Below are 19,950 nucleotides of genomic sequence, written 5' to 3' on the forward strand. Positions count from 1 at the left end.
AGAAGCCACCAAACAATGTTATGTAGGCAAAAATAATAACAATAAAAACTTCTCATCCATAAATCAATCCAGCAATATCTGCTCTCCCAAAGTCAAATCTCCCCCTCGCTTCTGAGCCTTGCAGTGTGCCCAAACCATATTCAGCATCCATGTATTTGGCATTACTATAATAAGAAGAACCCACTTAATTTACGGTGTGTGTCTCCTGGAGCACAATCTGGGCACTATGTGTTGGGTAATAAAATGGCCAATGTGCAATTTTCAGTCTCCACCATCCACTTCGTGCTAATTTCCGGAAAGTGCCTGTGGAATCGATACGTCTATAGATTAATTCACTGCGGGTTATAATTTCCAAAATGGAGTCACTTTGTTATATTAAAGAAGTTGTCCAGTACTTTTTACAATTGCCCCAATGTCCCCCAATGTATTTACCCTGTACCCATAAGTCTTTTTGTAATTACCTTCTGCAGTCCTTCTTGCCCGTGAGCGGCACTATTGCTGGCCACTGTCAGGCATCACGTGACCCCCGATAGCGTCACTCACAGGCTAGAAGGACAGCAGAAGGTGATTACAAAAATTCTTATGGGCACAGGGTAAATACATTGGGGTACATTGGTCAATTGTAAAAAGTACTGGACAACTTCTTTAAGGCTTCTGTAAATAGTGTGTCCAATCTCCCCTGGGATCTGCTCCCCCACGTCTGCTTCTGTCACCAGGCGCCGCCTTAATCATTCTGCAGGTAATGCTGGTGATGGATGAGACGTTGGAACCAGAAGCTCTGGGCAGCACAGGCTGTGTCCAAACACTAAGATTAGGCAGCCTGGGACCTGTAGTACCATCCAGTCTGGCAGTATGGTTGTGTATTCTGTCCAGCTGAAGTAATCCAATCGGAAAGCACCGCACACTACTAAAGCTGGAAGCATATTGCCGGAAGCTGCCAGATACAGCCTTGTGCTCCTCTGGTTCAGTCCTCTGTGCTCAGCTCCCGGCTTGTGTATTTGTTTCTTCTTGTGACCATTTACTGACTACTCCTGTCTGATTTAGTATTTTCTCTGTCCTCCTGGTTATGACCCGGCTACCTGACTATTCTTCTTTGGGTTAAAGGATGATGAGCAAGGCAATCCCTGGGATCAGGAAAATGGAGTACATATCGCCAAGCCTATTCGTGGTAGCCATCTTTTGAGCTGCCAGGTGACCATGAACAGTGCCCCCAATACATTGTGTCGGAAATATATTCCAGCAAGATCTTCATTCATAAATGGCGCTCCTCCCCTTGTGCCCAGACAGTAGTGTACAACCGTATATAGAGTATTGTTGGATTCAAGAGAAGTTGGAAAATAATTTGTAAGGTCCATTTGTTTCCTTTTATCCTTTGTGAAGAATTCCAAAATTATCACCACATAAAGTGACACATGTCAGATTTGAAAATGGGCCCCGATTAGGGACAGAAAACTGGCTGCAGGAAGGGGTTAAATCAGAGTATTTTGGGCACTAACTACTGTAGTCAAAAACTGACTATAGACAAGAACACATCTACTAAAATGATCAAACTCAACAGTCTCCATCAGTAATAAATGAGTAACTAGTGGTGAAACCTCTCTGGGGTAATTAGAGTATGGGGCTCGGTGGCTCTTAGCAATCTAAACTATCATAAGGGACAATATTTTCTGTCAGGTGAGTTTCAAGAAGAAATATTAGACATTGAAACAGAACTTTTTATAATAGTGCAAAGATGAGGGGTCTTAAATTTAGATCTCGGGCATTGGGAAGCGGTAATGGAGACCTTCTTTTAAAGACTACCAGGGAGTTACAGAGTCACATAAGTGAGTCAGGCCGATCACACCAAAATCAAACAAAATGAACCTGTAAAAAAAGACAGAATAAAAAAGATATGTTACATCCCCAACAACAACGTATATACAAGGGAGAGCTCCAACACTAAACCGGAGTCACACTCATTTATGGTGGACCATTGGAGCTACTATGAGTCCTGACCAGAAGAGTAGAGAAAGTATTAGTGCGCCCATTTCAGGAGAGATTGTGCAGTAATCTGAATTCCTTAGGACTGAAAACATAATGGAATTTATGACGCGGTGTGAATCCATGAAACCAGGGCTGGAGCCAACACATCTCCTGCAGGTGTGAATAAATGTATATTTTTGCCATCACCTAGGCACAGCTTAGAGATATATCATGGCACAGGTGTAATGATTTTTATGTAGTTTATCAAGATCCTGTCTGAAGTTAGTTGGTTTAAAAAGAAATTGAAAAGTCAGGATAAAGGGAAACTCTGTTGTTATTGTACAGAAATTCACACTTGCCCCTCACTGCGCATTTAATGTTGTAGATCATAAAAGTGAAGTTTGGCCAGAAAGACTGGACCTGGTCTTGTAGGGACCATATGAGCACATTCAGCCACACAGAAGGGAGAGAAGGTAGATTCATCCAATAAGATATCAGGGATCTAGGAAGCCAACACCATCATTACCCTTCGCTTTCTCTTACAGGCCCATCATAATTTTGATTTTCTCACTTGTCAGCACATTCTATGTACGCTGTCATTTGGCTTTGTAGTTTATAGATCTGGGCAGGTAATGGTCAGCGTCTCCTAATCCCAGGGGGAGGTGGATCCTCCAGGTTGTAAGTTCTACAGAAAAGATATTTTACAATTACACATAGTAATGTGAAAATTTTCGGATGGAGGAAAATGTTGTGGTCTAGCGGTAAAATGATGATCACACGATTGTGATACAGCCGGACTACACCACCGATAAAGCAGCCACAGCCCGTGACTGAGAAGAATCTGTGACTTGTCAGCATTTAGTACCCAGTACTCACCTGGGTAGTCATATGTAGGAATCTCCTCTTTACACCGCTCATCACCCCTCACATATGTCTCTGTAGTATTAATATGGGTCAGATTTTCACCCTGAAACAAATATTGTAAAAGTCACAGACAGATGGAGAAGTCCCATCTATGATCAGCTCTAATCCTGCCATCTCCACCGTTCTCATTACACAAGTATAAAACATATAATACTGGTGGATAAAACAAAACTAAGCACAAGACCTTCACAGCCATCTACACATCATAGGGGAGATCTCATGATATCTTCTCTCCATCTACCTGATGATCCTGAGGAACATTGGGATCTTCTTGTTTACAGTCCTGTGGAAGAAGAGGATGGGGACATCTTTCTGGTGTTGTCCTCTTACTGGATAGATCTGGAGGAAACACATACAGAGATTGAATTCATTCTTTACATACAGATAATTATAGGCTGTGTGTATTTAGTCCTGTCTATTACCTGGTGATGTGAGGGGCTGGGGAACCTCCATCATGACGTCCTTGTACAGATCTTTGTGTCCTTCTAAATACTCCCACTCCTCCATGGAGAAATAGACGGCGACATCCTGACACTTTATAGGAACCTGACACATACAATGATATCGTCATCCCCCCGATCCCTTCATAGCATTACTGTATAATGTCCCAGCATTCCCAGCAGTGTCACCTCTCCAGTCAGCAGCTCAATCATCTTGTAGGTGAGTTCTAGGATCTTCTGGTCATTGATGTCCTCATGTATCAGGGGGTGAGGTGGAGGCCTCGTGATTGGGCTCAGGGGTCTTCCCCGTCCCTCAGACACAGGGTCCTGACAGCGCTCACTAGAGGTCTTCTTCACTACTGTGTAATCCTGGTTATGGAGAGACACATTAATAAATCTCACTACAGACATTTCCAGAGTCCTCACCTCTCCAGTTCTGTTCATCTGTTATTCCCATAGATAAGAATGATGTAATGTGATGTCATCAGAATCTCTCACCTCTCCAGTAAGCCGGAAGAGGATCTCTAGGGTGAGGTGTAATATCCTCTCCACCATCTTGTCTCTGTCCATATCCATCCTTGATAGGTGATTTAGAAAAATTCTCTTATATAGAAGATCTTCACTGAGAGGATCCGATATTGTAGAGACCTGAATGAGAAAAAGAGCTGATGTAAAATCATAAAGAATTCTGTGTAATAATACAATTACTGGAGACAATAAGGGAAATATATCAGTAGATGTGTAGATGTTGTATTCTCTAGTCTTTTATGGACTGGAACATAAGCTGATTTGCTGACTTAGACATCTCCTCCATACTTCCAATCACTGGCTAAGTTGGCCACTGCTGCAGTAAGAATCACCCAGAAACCCAAGCAGCAATGGTATTTTTATTATTTTACAACATTCTGCTTTTGTCCCTGACGTACTAATAAAACCTATATATTTTAGGCCACAGACAACAAGCAGTTTCTTCCTCGGAGTCTGCAGCTGAATACGTTTCTTATAGACTCATCTTCCATAAAGCTAATTCTTGTCATATACATTACACGTGACATGAGAAATAACAACTTCATGATGAGGACGACATCTTCATCTTCTAATACGGCTCTAGAAACAAATTTGGCCAGAGTCCGTCGCTGACCTCATCATCACCGACTGTCCACATGAATGTTTCCCGTCTTTCCCAGGTTGTAATCTTTTATCACGTTAGATCTCATTTATAAGAGCTTGTTTGTAAGAACACCAAGACAGGAGTTATTTGATGCGAATGTCTCCATGTACAGTGTTTTTTTTCCTGGATATTATGTTTCTTTTAGCATTTTCCTGTAGGTTTCCATATATTACATGAAAAACACCAAAAAAAGAAAACCAAGTGTTAATACATAAAATAAAATTGGGGTTGGCGGGACTGTGACAACATTATACTGTATGTGGGAAGACGGCGGTACTGTGGGAACATTATAGTGTATGTGGGAAGATGGCGGTACTGTGAGAACATTATACTGTATGTGGGAAGATTGCGGTACTGTGAGAACATTATACTGTATGTGGGTAGATGGCGGTACTGTGGGAACATTATACTGTATGTGGGAAGACGGCGGTACTGTGAGAACATTATACTGTATGTGGGAAGATGGCGGTACTGTGGGAACATTATACTGTATGTGGGAAGATTGCGGTACTGTGGGAACATTATACTGTATGTGGGAAGATGGAGGTACTGTGAGAACATTATACTGTATGTGGGTAGATGGCGGTACTGTGGGAACATTATACTGTATGTGGGAAGACGGCGGTACTGTGAGAACATTATACTGTATGTGGGAAGACGGCGGTACTGTGGGAACATTATACTGTATGTGGGTAGATGGCGGTACTGTGGGAACATTATACTGTATGTGGGAAGACGGCGGTACTGTGGGAACATTATACTGTATGTGGGAAGATGGCGGTACTGTGAGAACATTATACTGTATGTGGGAAGATGGCGATACTGTGAGAACATTATACTGTATGTGGGAAGATGGCGGTACTGTGGGAACATTATACTGTATGTGGGAAGACGGCGGTACTGTGGGAACATTATACTGTATGTGGGAAGACGGCGGTACTGTGAGAACATTATACTGTATGTGGGAAGATGGCGGTACTGTGGGAACATTATACTGTATGTGGGAAGACGGCGGTACTGTGAGAACATTATACTGTATGTGGGAAGATGGCGGTACTGTGGGAACATTATACTGTATGTGGGAAGATGGCGGTACTGTGGGAACATTATACTGTATGTGGGAAGATGGCGGTACTGTGGGAACATTATACAGTGTGGGGAAATAGAGGTACTATGAGAGCATTATATTGAGAGGCTTAATGACCGCAGTCGCTCCTGTGACCGGGCCCAGCGAACACCAACCCCTGCTGCAGCTGGATGTGTGTTCTCGGACTGACATTCAGCTGAAGTGCCACAATACACGCTGCCGACCAATCAGAGGCCAGCAGCTGACATCGGCATGTACGTCATTAGGGGCGCATGGAAGTAACATCATGCTCTCCTGTCGCTTCCAGCTGAAGTCAGCGGCAGCTCCAGAAAAGACACCGCGCGGTGAGGGAGCGGAGAGAAGGTGAGGATAATGTTTTGGTATTTTTTAAATCAGCGAGTACACGGTGCCCTTGGCCATAATACTACATGTAAGAGGATGGGCTGTGCATTATACTACATGTACGGACTATGGGCTGTGCATTATACTACATGTAAGAGTATGGGCTGTGCATTATACTACATGTACGGACTATGGGCTGTGCATTATACTACATGTACGGACTATGGGCTGTGCATTACACTACATGTACGGACTATGGGCTGTGCATTATACTACATGTACGGACTATGGGCTGTGCATTATACTACATGTACGGACTATGGGCTGTGCATTACACTACATGTGTGGACTATGGGCTGTGCATTACACTACATGTGTGGACTATGGGCTGTGCATTACACTACATGTACGGACTATGGGCTGTGCATTACACTACATGTACGGACTATGGGCTGTGCATTATACTACATGTACGGACTATGGGCTGTGCATTATACTACATGTACGGACTATGGGCTGTGCATTACACTACATGTACGGACTATGGGCTGTGCATTATACTACATGTATGGACTATGGGCTGTGCATTACACTACATGTACGGACTATGGGCTGTGCATTACACTACATGTATGGACTATGGGCTGTGCATTATACTACATGGATGACTGTGGGCTGTGCATTATACTACATGTACGGACTATGGGCTGTGCATTATACTACATGTACGGACTATGGGCTGTGCATTACACTACATGTATGGACTATGGGCTGTGCATTATACTACATGTACGGACTATGGGCTGTGCATTACACTACATGTACGGACTATGGGCTGTGCATTATACTACATGGATGACTGTGGGCTGTGCATTATACTACATGTACGGACTATGGGCTGTGCATTATACTACATGTACGGACTATGGGCTGTGCATTATACTACATGTACGGACTATGGGCTGTGCATTATACTACATGTACGGACTATGGGCTGTGCATTACACTACATGTACGGACTATGGGCTGTGCATTACACTACATGTACGGACTATGGGCTGTGCATTATACTACATGTACGGACTATGGGCTGTGCATTACACTACATGTATGGACTATGGGCTGTGCATTATACTACATGTACGGACTATGGGCTGTGCATTATACTACATGGATGACTGTGGGCTGTGCATTATACTACATGTACGGACTATGGGCTGTGCATTATACTACATGTACGGACTATGGGCTGTGCATTATACTACATGTACGGACTATGGGCTGTGCATTACACTACATGTACGGACTATGGGCTGTGCATTACACTACATGTACGGACTATGGGCTGTGCATTATACTACATGTACGGACTATGGGCTGTGCATTACACTACATGTATGGACTATGGGCTGTGCATTATACTACATGTACGGACTATGGGCTGTGCATTACACTACATGTACGGACTATGGGCTGTGCATTATACTACATGGATGACTGTGGGCTGTGCATTATACTACATGTACGGACTATGGGCTGTGCATTATACTACATGTACGGACTATGGGCTGTGCATTATACTACATGTACGGACTATGGGCTGTGCATTACACTACATGTACGGACTATGGGCTGTGCATTACACTACATGTACGGACTATGGGCTGTGCATTACACTACATGTACGGACTATGGGCTGTGCATTATACTACATGTACGGACTATGGGCTGCGCATTATACTACATGTACGGACTATGGGCTGTGCATTATACTACATGTACGGACTATGGGCTGTGCATTACACTACATGTACGGACTATGGGCTGTGCATTATACTACATGTACGGACTATGGGCTGTGCATTATACTACATGTACGGACTATGGGCTGTGCATTACACTACATGTACGGACTATGGGCTGTGCATTACACTACATGTACGGACTATGGGCTGTGCATTACACTACATGTGTGGACTATGGGCTGTGCATTACACTACATGTACGGACTATGGGCTGTGCATTACACTACATGTACGGACTATGGGCTGTGCATTATACTACATGTACGGACTATGGGCTGTGCATTATACTACATGTACGGACTATGGGCTGTGCATTACACTACATGTACGGACTATGGGCTGTGCATTATACTACATGTATGGACTATGGGCTGTGCATTACACTACATGTACGGACTATGGGCTGTGCATTACACTACATGTATGGACTATGGGCTGTGCATTATACTACATGGATGACTGTGGGCTGTGCATTATACTACATGTACGGACTATGGGCTGTGCATTATACTACATGTACGGACTATGGGCTGTGCATTACACTACATGTATGGACTATGGGCTGTGCATTATACTACATGTACGGACTATGGGCTGTGCATTACACTACATGTACGGACTATGGGCTGTGCATTATACTACATGGATGACTGTGGGCTGTGCATTATACTACATGTACGGACTATGGGCTGTGCATTATACTACATGTACGGACTATGGGCTGTGCATTATACTACATGTACGGACTATGGGCTGTGCATTATACTACATGTACGGACTATGGGCTGTGCATTACACTACATGTACGGACTATGGGCTGTGCATTACACTACATGTACGGACTATGGGCTGTGCATTATACTACATGTACGGACTATGGGCTGTGCATTACACTACATGTATGGACTATGGGCTGTGCATTATACTACATGTACGGACTATGGGCTGTGCATTATACTACATGGATGACTGTGGGCTGTGCATTATACTACATGTACGGACTATGGGCTGTGCATTATACTACATGTACGGACTATGGGCTGTGCATTATACTACATGTACGGACTATGGGCTGTGCATTACACTACATGTACGGACTATGGGCTGTGCATTACACTACATGTACGGACTATGGGCTGTGCATTATACTACATGTACGGACTATGGGCTGTGCATTACACTACATGTATGGACTATGGGCTGTGCATTATACTACATGTACGGACTATGGGCTGTGCATTACACTACATGTACGGACTATGGGCTGTGCATTATACTACATGTAAGAGTATGGGCTGTGCATTATACTACATGTACGGACTATGGGCTGTGCATTATACTACATGTACGGACTATGGGCTGTGCATTACACTACATGTACGGACTATGGGCTGTGCATTATACTACATGTACGGACTATGGGCTGTGCATTATACTACATGTACGGACTATGGGCTGTGCATTACACTACATGTACGGACTATGGGCTGTGCATTACACTACATGTGTGGACTATGGGCTGTGCATTACACTACATGTACGGACTATGGGCTGTGCATTACACTACATGTACGGACTATGGGCTGTGCATTATACTACATGTACGGACTATGGGCTGTGCATTATACTACATGTACGGACTATGGGCTGTGCATTACACTACATGTACGGACTATGGGCTGTGCATTATACTACATGTATGGACTATGGGCTGTGCATTACACTACATGTACGGACTATGGGCTGTGCATTATACTACATGTACGGACTATGGGCTGTGCATTATACTACATGTACGGACTATGGGCTGTGCATTACACTACATGTACGGACTATGGGCTGTGCATTACACTACATGTACGGACTATGGGCTGTGCATTACACTACATGTACGGACTATGGGCTGTGCATTATACTACATGTACGGACTATGGGCTGCGCATTATACTACATGTACGGACTATGGGCTGTGCATTATACTACATGTACGGACTATGGGCTGTGCATTACACTACATGTACGGACTATGGGCTGTGCATTATACTACATGTACGGACTATGGGCTGTGCATTATACTACATGTACGGACCATGGGCTGTGCATTATACTACATGTACGGACCATGGGCTGTGCATTACACTGTGTTCCAAATTATTATGCAAATAATATTTTCTCAGATTTTCCCAAATTACCTATATGAATTGCAGTCATTGTAATTTTCCAGTCAAATAACTATTAGAGTACAATTGAAAGGTTTTTGTACAAACTGCCTATGATAACAGTATATTTAAAAAAAAATAAAACACTCAAACTGCACTCAAAATGCATGTTCCAAATTATTATGCACAGCAGAGTTTTCAACCTTTTCATTTTAATAAAGAACAAAAAAATGGTCATTTTTGAAATTATAAGCATTAGCAGGTTATTACAAACTGAAATCAAACAGTTTTCAACTCAAAACTTTATTCTAGGTGATGTTACATTTTCACATAGGACCCCTTGTTGGAAAGGAGCTTCTGAACTCTCTCGTCCATTGAATTTGTCAGGTTTTGGATGGTTTCTGCTTCAATTGTTTTGCATGAGGACAGAATACCCTCCCAGAGCTGTTGCTTAGATGTGGCAAGCAATCCCCGCAATGTGCATATCCGAGCACCCGATGCAAACTCAAGTAGCGAACACTTGCGCTCAACACTAGTCGCCATATCGTCATCTATTTTTTTTTTAAATATCCCAACCTTACCCCCAACCCTAATACAACCCCAACCCTAACCCTAGAGTTTGTTTTTTGCGCCGTTCCTCGTGCGGTATAAGTGATTAGACGACTTTATTCTTCGGGTTGGTGCGATTGCAGCGATACTAGAATCATATCGGGTTTTTATGATTGACAGCTGTCACTCACTAAAGGACGCATTTTTTAGTAAAATCTAGCTTTTGCATCGCCATATTTTGAGAGCTATAATTTTTCTATATTTTGGCCGACAGAGTCATGTGACAGCTTGTTTTTTGCGGGATGAGTTGACGTATTTATTGGTATCATTTTCAGGCACGTGACATTGCTTTCTATTCCGATTTTTGGGAGGCAGAATAAACAAAAAACAACAATTCAGGAAATGGTTTTTTTTTTTATAATTTTTTTATGCCGTTCCGCGTGTGGTAAAATTGATAAGGTAGCTTTATTCTTCGGGTCAGTACGTTTACAGCGGTACCACATTTATATAGTTTTTCTATGTTTTGGTGCTTTTACACAATAAAAGCTATTTTATAGAATTTTTTTTTTTGCATCGCTTTATTCTGAGAGATATAACTTTTTTATTTTTCTGCTGATTGAGCTGTATGGCGGCTTGCTTTTTTGTGGGACAAGATGACGTTTTCAGCGGTACCATTTTTATTTATATTCGTCTTTTTGATCGTGTGTTATTCCATTTTTTGTTTTTGCGGTATGATGATAAAGCATTGGTTTCTGCTTAGTTTTTTTTTTACCGTGTTCACTAAAGGGGTTAACTAGTGGGACAGTTTTATAGGTCAGGTCGTTCCGGACGCAGCGATACCAAATATGTGTACTTTTATTGTTTTGTTTTCATAATAATATTTATTGATGGGTACATTATATTTTTATTTTTGGTGGATTATTTTTTTGATTTTTTTTTTTAAATATTTTTACAATTTTTTTTTTCATTTTTTAACAATTTTTTTTTTACTTTTAGACTTTTTCCCACAATAGGACTTTTTTCACTCTGATCATCTGTATAGCATAGGGATGGAGCACCATCCCTGTGCTATACAGGCTGTCAGTGCTGCAGATGCAGAAGATACTTTGGTCGTGCACTGCATATGACCAAAGTATCCTCCTGCTGTCTGGTGACCCGGATGTTTTTATGACATGGCAACATCCGGGAAGCCGCGGCAGACAGTGTTGGACGCCGGCAGGAGAGGTGAGTATGGGCGATCACCTCCCCAATCGACTTTGATCGTACATTGCATGGGTTAATGTGCCAGGCACATAGCACCGGGTGTCAGCTGTGACAATCAGCTGACACCCGGCGGCGATCACGCCCGCACAGCCTATGTGCGGGCAAAATCAACAGGGCGCACTAATACGTACCTGGCTCTGAAAGCCCAGGGGGCAGGTGCGTATTAGTACGCCCTGGGCTTTTAAGGGGTTAAAGTACACTCTGCACCCCATCTTGACTGAAAAAAAACTGAAATGTAGAAACTTTTGCAAATTTAATAAAAAAGAAAAACTGAAATATCACATGGTCATAAGTATTCAGACCCTTTGCTCAGTATTGAGTAGAAGCCCCCTTTTGAGCTAGTACAGCCATGAGTCTTCTTGGGAATGATGCAACAAGTTTTTCACACCTGGATTTGGGGATCCTCTGCCATTCTTCCATGCAGATCCTCTCCACTTCCGTCAGGTTGGATGGTGAACGTTGGTGGACAGCCATTTTCAGGTCTCTCCAGAGATGCTCAATTGGGCTTAGGTCAGGGCTCTGGCTGGGCCAGTCAAGAATGGTCACAGAGTTGTTCTGAAGCCACTCCTTTGTTATTTTAGCTGTGTGCTTAGGGTCATTGTCTTGTTGGAAGTTGAACCTTCAGCCAAGTCTGAGGTCCAAAGCACTCTGGAAGAAGTATTCATCCAGAATATGTACTTGGCCGCATTCATGTTTCCTTCAATTGCAAGCAGTCATCCTGTCCGTGCAGCTGAAAAACACCCCCATAGCATGATGCTGCCACCACCATGTTTCACAGTTGGGATTGTATTAGGCAGGTGATGAGCAGTGCCTGGTTTTCGCCACACATACCGCTTAGAACTTTTTGATGATAATTCTATCTTCGTCTCATCAGACCAGAGAATCTTATTTCTCATAGTCTGGGAGTCCTTCATGTGTTTTGTTCAAACTCTATGCTGGCTTTCATATGTTTTGCACTGCGGAGAGGCCTCCGTCGGGCCACTCAGCCATAAAAGCCCGACTGGTGGAGGGCTGCAGTGATAGTTGACTTTGTGGAACTTTCTTCCATCTCCCTACTGCATCTCTGGAGCTCAGCCAAGTGATCTTGGGGTTCCTCTTTACCTCGCTCACCAAGGTTCTTCTCTCACGATTCCTCAGTTTGGCTGGACAGCCATGTCTAGGAAGACTTCTGGTGGTCCTAAACTTCTTCCATTTAAGGAATATGGATGCCACTGTGCTCTTGGGAACCTTGAGTACTACAGAAATTCTTTTGTAACCTTGGCCAGATCTGTGCCTTGCCACAATTCTGTCTCTGAGCTCCTTGGGCAGATCCTTTGAGCTCATGATTCTCATCTGGTCTGACATGCACTGTGAGCTGTGAGGTCTTATATAGACAGGTGTGTGCCTTTCCAAATCAAGTCCTATCAGTTTAATTAAACACAGCTGGACTCCAATGAAGGAGTAGAACCATCTCAAGGAGGATCACAAGGAAATGGACAGCATGAGACTAAAATATGAGTGTCTGAGCAAAGGGTCTGAATACTTATGACCATGAGATATTTCAGTTTTTCTTTTTTAATAAATTTGAAAAAAATTCTACATTTGTTTTTTTTCCAGTCAAGATGGGGTGCAGAGTGTACTTTAATGAGAAAAATGACCTTTTTAGAAGTTACCAAATGGCTGCAATGAAAAAAAGAGTGAAAAATGTAAAGGGGTCTGAATACTTTCCGTACCCACTGTATATATCAGGATGGGTGGTGGTCAAAATCAACAAGCAACAGGTCCCATCATAGTTATGCCTCTGATTATACTGTGTGGGGGGATGGCGGTACTATGGGAACAATACACTGTGTGGGGGCGTCATACATCCTACATAAGGGGCATAATGGGGGAATTACACTGTGTGGGGCATCATACATCCTGCATAAGGGGTATAATGGGACATTACACTGTGTGGGAGCATCATACATCCTGCATAAGGGGCATAATGGGGGCATTACACTGTGTGGGGCATCATGCATCCTGCATAAGGAGCATAATGGGGGCATTACACTGCGTGGGGGGCATCATACATCCTGCATAAGGGGCATAATGGGGGCATTACACTGTGTGGGGGCATCATACATCCTGCATAAGGGGCATAATGGGGGCATTACACTGTGTGGGGGCATCATACATCCTGCATAAGGGGCATAATGGGGGCATTACACTGTGTGGGGGCATCATACATCCTGCATAAGGGGCATAATGGGGGCATCATACATCCTGCATAAGGGGCATAATGGGGGCATTACACTGTGTGAGGGCATCATACATCCTGCATAAGGGGCATAATGGGGGCATTACACTGTGTGAGGGCATCATACATCATGCATAAGGGGCATAATGGGGGCATCACACATACTGCATAAGGGGCATAATGGGGGCATCATACATCCTGCATAAGGGGCATAATGGGGCATCATACTTCCTGTATAAGGGGCATAATGGGGGCATTACACTGTGTGAGGGCATCATACATCCTGCATAAGGGGCATAATGGGGGCATTACATTGTGTGGGGGCATCATACATCCTGCATAAGGGGCATAATGGGGGCATTACACTGTGGGGGCATCATACATCCAGCATAAGGGGCATAATGGGGGCATTACACTGTGTGGGGGGCATCATACATCCTGCAAAAGGGGCATAATGGGGGCATTACACTGTGGGGGCATCATACATCCTGTATAAGGGGCATAATGGGGGCATTACACTGTGTGGGGGGCATCATACATCCTGCATAAGGGGCATAATGGGGGCATTACACTGTGTGGGGGCATCATACATCCTGCATAAGGGGCATAATGGGGGCATTACACTGTGGGGCATCATACATACTGTATAAGGGGCATAATGGGGGCATTACACTGTGTGGGGGGCATCATACATACTGTATAAGGGACATAATGGGGGCATTACACTGTGTGGGGCATCATACATCCTGCATAAGGGGCATAAGGGGGCATTACACTGTGGGGGGCATCATACATACTGCATAAGGGGCATAATGGGACATTACACTGTGGGGGCATCATACATACTGCATAAGGGGTATAATGGGGGCATTACACTGTGGGGGCATCATACATACTGCATAAGGGGCATAATGGGGGCATTACACTGTGGGGGCATCATACATCCTTCATAAGGGGCATAATGGGGGCATTACACTGTGGGGGCATCATACATCCTGTATAAGGGGCATAATGGGGGCATTACGCTGTGTGGGGGGCATCATACATCCTGCATAAGGGGCATAATGGGGGCATTACACTGTGTGGGGGCATCATACATCTTGCATAAGGGGCATAATGGGGGCATTACACTGTGGGGCATCATACATACTTTATAAGGGGCATAATGGGGGCATTACACTGTGTGGGGGGCATCATACATCCTGTATAAGGGACATAATGGGGGCATTACACTGTGTGGGGCATCATACATCCTGCATAAGGGGCATAATGGGGGCATTACACTGTGGGGGGCATCATACATACTGCATAAGGGGCATAATGAGGGCATTACACTGTGGGGGCATCATACATACTGCATAAGGGGTATAATGGGGGCATTACACTGTGGGGGCATCATACATACTGCATAAGGGGCATAATGGGGGCATTACACTGTGGGGGCATCATACATCCTTCATAAGGGGCATAATGGGGGCATTACACTGTGGGGGCATCATACATCCTGTATAAGGGGCATAATGGGGGCATTACACTGTGTGGGGGGCATCATACATCCTGCATAAGGGGCATAATGGGGGCATTACACTGTGTGGGGGCATCATACATCCTGCATAAGGGGCATAATGGGGGCATTACACTGTGGGGCATCATACATACTGTATAAGGGGCATAATGGGGGCATTACACTGTGTGGGGGGCATCATACATCGTGTATAAGGGACATAATGGGGGCATTACACTGTGTGGGGCATCATACATCCTGCATAAGGGGCATAATGGGGGCATTACACTGTGTGGGGGCATCATACATCCTGCATAAGGGGCATAATGGGGGCATTACACTGTGGGGGCATCATACATCCTGCATAAGGGGCATAATGGGGCATTACACTGTGTGGGGGCATCATACATCCTGCATAAGGGGCATAATGGGGGCATTACACTGTGTGAGGGCATCATACATCCTGCATAAGGGGCATAATGGGGGCATTACACTGTGTGAGGGCATCATACATCCTGCATAAGGGGCATAATGGGGGCATTACACTGTGGGGGCATCATACATACTGCATAAGGGGCATAATGGGGGCATTACACTGTGGGGGCATCATACATCCTGTATAAGGGGCATAATGGGGGCATTACACTGTGTGGGGGGCATCATACATCCTGCATAAGGGGCATAATGGGGGCATTACACTGTGTGGGGGCATCATACATCCTGCATAAGGGGCATAATGGGGGCATTACACTGTGGGGCATCATACATACTGTATAAGGGGCATAATGGGGGCATTACACTGTGTGGGCGGCATCATACATCGTGTATAAGGGACATAATGGGGGCATTACACTGTGTGGGGCATCATACATCCTGCATAAGGGGCATAATGGGGGCATTACACTGTGTGGGGGCATCATACATCCTGCATAAGGGGCATAATGGGGGCATTACACTGTGGGGGCATCATACATCCTGCATAAGGGGCAAAATGGGGCATTACACTGTGTGGGGGCATCATACATCCTGCATAAGGGGCATAATGGGGGCATTACACTGTGTGAGGGCATCATACATCCTGCATAAGGGGCATAATGGGGGCATTACACTGTGTGAGGGCATCATACATCCTGCATAAGGGGCATAATGGGGGCATTACACTGTGGGGGCATCATACATACTGCATAAGGGGCATAATGGGGGCATTACACTGTGGGGGCATCATACATCCTGCATAAGGGGCATAATGGGGCATTACACTGTGCGGGGGCATCATACTTCCTGCATAAGGGGCATAATGGGGGCATTACACTGTGCGAGGGCATCATACATCCTGCATAAGGGGCATAATGGGGGCATTACATTGTGTGGGGGCATCATACATCCTGCATAAGGGGCATAATGGGGGCATTACACTGTGGGGGCATCATACATCCTGCATAAGGGGCATAATGGGGGCATTACACTGTGTGGGGGCATCATACATCCTGCATAAGGGGCATAATGGGGGCATTACACTGTGTGGGGGGCATCATACATCCTGCATAAGGGGCATAATGGGGGCATTACACTGTGGGGGCATCATACATCCTGTATAAGGGGCATAATGGGGGCATTACACTGTGTGGGGGGCATCATACATCCTGCATAAGGGGCATAATGGGGGCATTACACTGTGTGGGGGCATCATACATCCTGCATAAGGGGCATAATGGGGGCATTACACTGTGTGGGGGGCATCATACATACTGTATAAGGGGCATAATGGGGGCATTACACTGTGTGGGGGGCATCATACATACTGTATAAGGGACATAATGGGGGCATTACACTGTGGGGGCATCATACATCCTGCATAAGGGGCATAATGGGGGCATTACACTCTGGGGGGCATCATACATACTGCATAAGGGGCATAATGGGGGCATTACACTGTGGGGGCATCATACATACTGCATAAGGGGTATAATGGGGGCATTACACTGTGGGGGCATCATACATACTGCATAAGGGGCATAATGGGGGCATTACACTGTGGGGGCATCAAACATCCTTCATAAGGGGCATAATGGGGGCATTACACTGTGGGGGCATCATACATCCTGTATAAGGGGCATAATGGGGGCATTACACTGTGTGGGGGGCATCATACATCCTGCATAAGGGGCATAATGGGGGCATTACACTGTGTGGGGGCACCATACATCCAGCATAAGGGGCATAATGGGGGCATTACACTGTGGGGCATCATACATACTGTATAAGGGGCATAATGGGGGCATTACACTGTGTGGGGGGCATCATACATCCTGTATAAGGGACATAATGGAGGCATTACACTGTGTGGGGCATCATACATCCTCCATAAGGGGCATAATGGGGGCATTACACTGTGGGGGGCATCATACATACTGCATAAGGGGCATAATGAGGGCCTTACACTGTGGGGGCATCATACATACTGCATGAGGGGTATAATGGAGGCATTACACTGTGGGGGCATCATACATACTGCATAAAGGGCATAATGGGGGCATTACACTGTGGGGGCATCATACATCCTTCATAAGGGGCATAATGGGGGCATTACACTGTGGGGGCATCATACATCCTGTATAAGGGGCATAATGGGGGCATTACACTGTGTGGGGGGCATCATACATCCTGCATAAGGGGCATAATGGGGGCATTACACTGTGTGGGGGCATCATACATCCTGCATAAGGGCATAATGGGGCCATTACACTGTGGGGCATCATACATACTGTATAAGGGGCATAATGGGGGCATTACACTGTGTGGGGGGCATCATACATCGTGTATAAGGGACATAATGGGGGCATTACACTGTGTGGGGCATCATACATCCTGCATAAGGGGCATAATGGGGGCATTACACTGTGGGGGGCATCATACATCCTGCATAAGGGGCATAATGGGGGCATTACACTGTGTGGGGGCATCATACATACTGCATAAGGGGCATAATGGGGGCATTACACTGTGTGGGGGCATCATACATCCTGCATAAGGGGCATAATGGGGGCATTACACTGTGGGGGCATCATACATCCTGCATAAGGGGCATAATGGGGGCATTACACTGTGGGGGCATCATACATCCTGCATAAGGGGCATAATAGGGGCATTACACTGTGTGGGGGCATCATACATCCTGCATAAGGGGCATAATGGGGGCATTACACTGTGGGGGCATCATACATCCTGCATAAGGGGCATAATGGGGGCATTACACTGTGTGGGGGCATCATACATACTGCATAAGGGGCATAATGGGGGCATTACACTGTGGGGGCATCATACATACTGCATAAGGGGCATAATGGGGGCATTACACTGTGGGGGCATCATACATCCTGCATAAGGGGCATAATGGGGGCATTACACTGTGGGGGCATCATACATCCTGCATAAGGGGCATAATAGGGGCATTACACTGTGTGGGGGCATCATACATACTACATAAGGGGCATAATGGGGGCATTACACTGTGGGGGCATCATACATCCTGCATAAGGGGCATAATGGGGGCATTACACTGTGGGGGCATCATACATCCTGCATAAGGGGCATAATGGGGGCATTACACTGTGGGGGGCATCATACATCCTGCATAAGGGGCATAATGGGGGCATTACACTGTGTGGGGGCATCATACATCCTGCATAAGGGGCATAATGGGGGCATTACACTGTGGGGCCAGTAAAGGAGTCCTGTACTATGAGAACAATACGTTTCCTCCCTTCCTGTCTCCATAGATGGGTCGTATGTATCTATTACAGGAAACAGAACAAAAGCCTTATGATTCTTATAAAGGGGCAACACAAGACCCCAAAAGAGTCTCGGTGCTGAAGGGGTTAATGCCCCCTGCGCCCAGTAATGGGGTCTCCACATACCTCCACCGCCACCACATATATGGCTGTTCTGTGCGCACAAGACCTGTGATGAGGTCACAGGAGGGGAGGAGTCAGGGGTCACATGATCAGGGGCCTCAGTGGATGCAGGACTCTGCTGTGCTGGTTGTCATGGTGCTGGATGAGCTGAAGTTTATGTGTGGGGTCAGGAGGGGTTTACAGTGTGGATGTAGCAGAGCCGCGCGTGTACGAGGTGTACGGAGCGGAGCCGTGTGTGTACGAGGTGTACGGAGCGGAGCCGCGTGTGTACGAGGTGTACGGAGCAGAGCCGCGTGTGTACGAGGTGTACGGAGCAGAGCCGTGTGTGTACGAGGTGTACGGAGCAGAGCCGCGCGTGTACGAGGTGTACGGAGCAGAGCCGCGTGTGTACGAGGTGTACGGAGCAGAGCCGCGTGTGTACGAGGTGTACGGAGCGGAGCCGTGTGTGTACGAGGTGTACGGAGCGGAGCCGCGTGTGTACGAGGTGTACGGAGCAGAGCCGTGTGTGTACGAGGTGTACGGAGCGGAGCCGCGTATACGAGGTGTACGGAGCGGAGCCGCGCGTGTACGAGGTGTACGGAGCGGAGCCGCGCGTGTACGAGGTGTACGGAG

The 19,950-nt window shown here is 45.7% G+C and overlaps 1 protein-coding gene across 1 annotated transcript; it reads right to left on the reverse strand.

The window, feature by feature from the left end:
* Positions 1-1,837: 1,837 nt before the first annotated feature.
* On the reverse strand, positions 1,838-19,391 carry LOC141201614 (gastrula zinc finger protein XlCGF53.1-like). Its single transcript, XM_073663618.1, has 8 exons — positions 19,342-19,391; positions 4,468-4,649; positions 3,825-3,974; positions 3,516-3,695; positions 3,309-3,432; positions 3,128-3,225; positions 2,839-2,929; positions 1,838-1,863 (listed from the first exon to the last, which is right to left on the reverse strand). Exons 2-8 carry the CDS (start codon positions 4,489-4,491, stop codon positions 1,838-1,840), a joined length of 693 nt encoding a protein of 230 aa, XP_073519719.1. The 5' UTR covers positions 4,492-4,649; positions 19,342-19,391.
* Between the last annotated feature and the right edge of the window lie 559 nt (positions 19,392-19,950).

The sequence above is a fragment of the Phyllobates terribilis genome, unplaced genomic scaffold (assembly GCF_046119375.1).
Source record: "Phyllobates terribilis strain yellow unplaced genomic scaffold, ASM4611937v1 Scaffold_120__1_contigs__length_5212024, whole genome shotgun sequence".
Classification (NCBI taxonomy): domain Eukaryota; kingdom Metazoa; phylum Chordata; class Amphibia; order Anura; family Dendrobatidae; genus Phyllobates; species Phyllobates terribilis.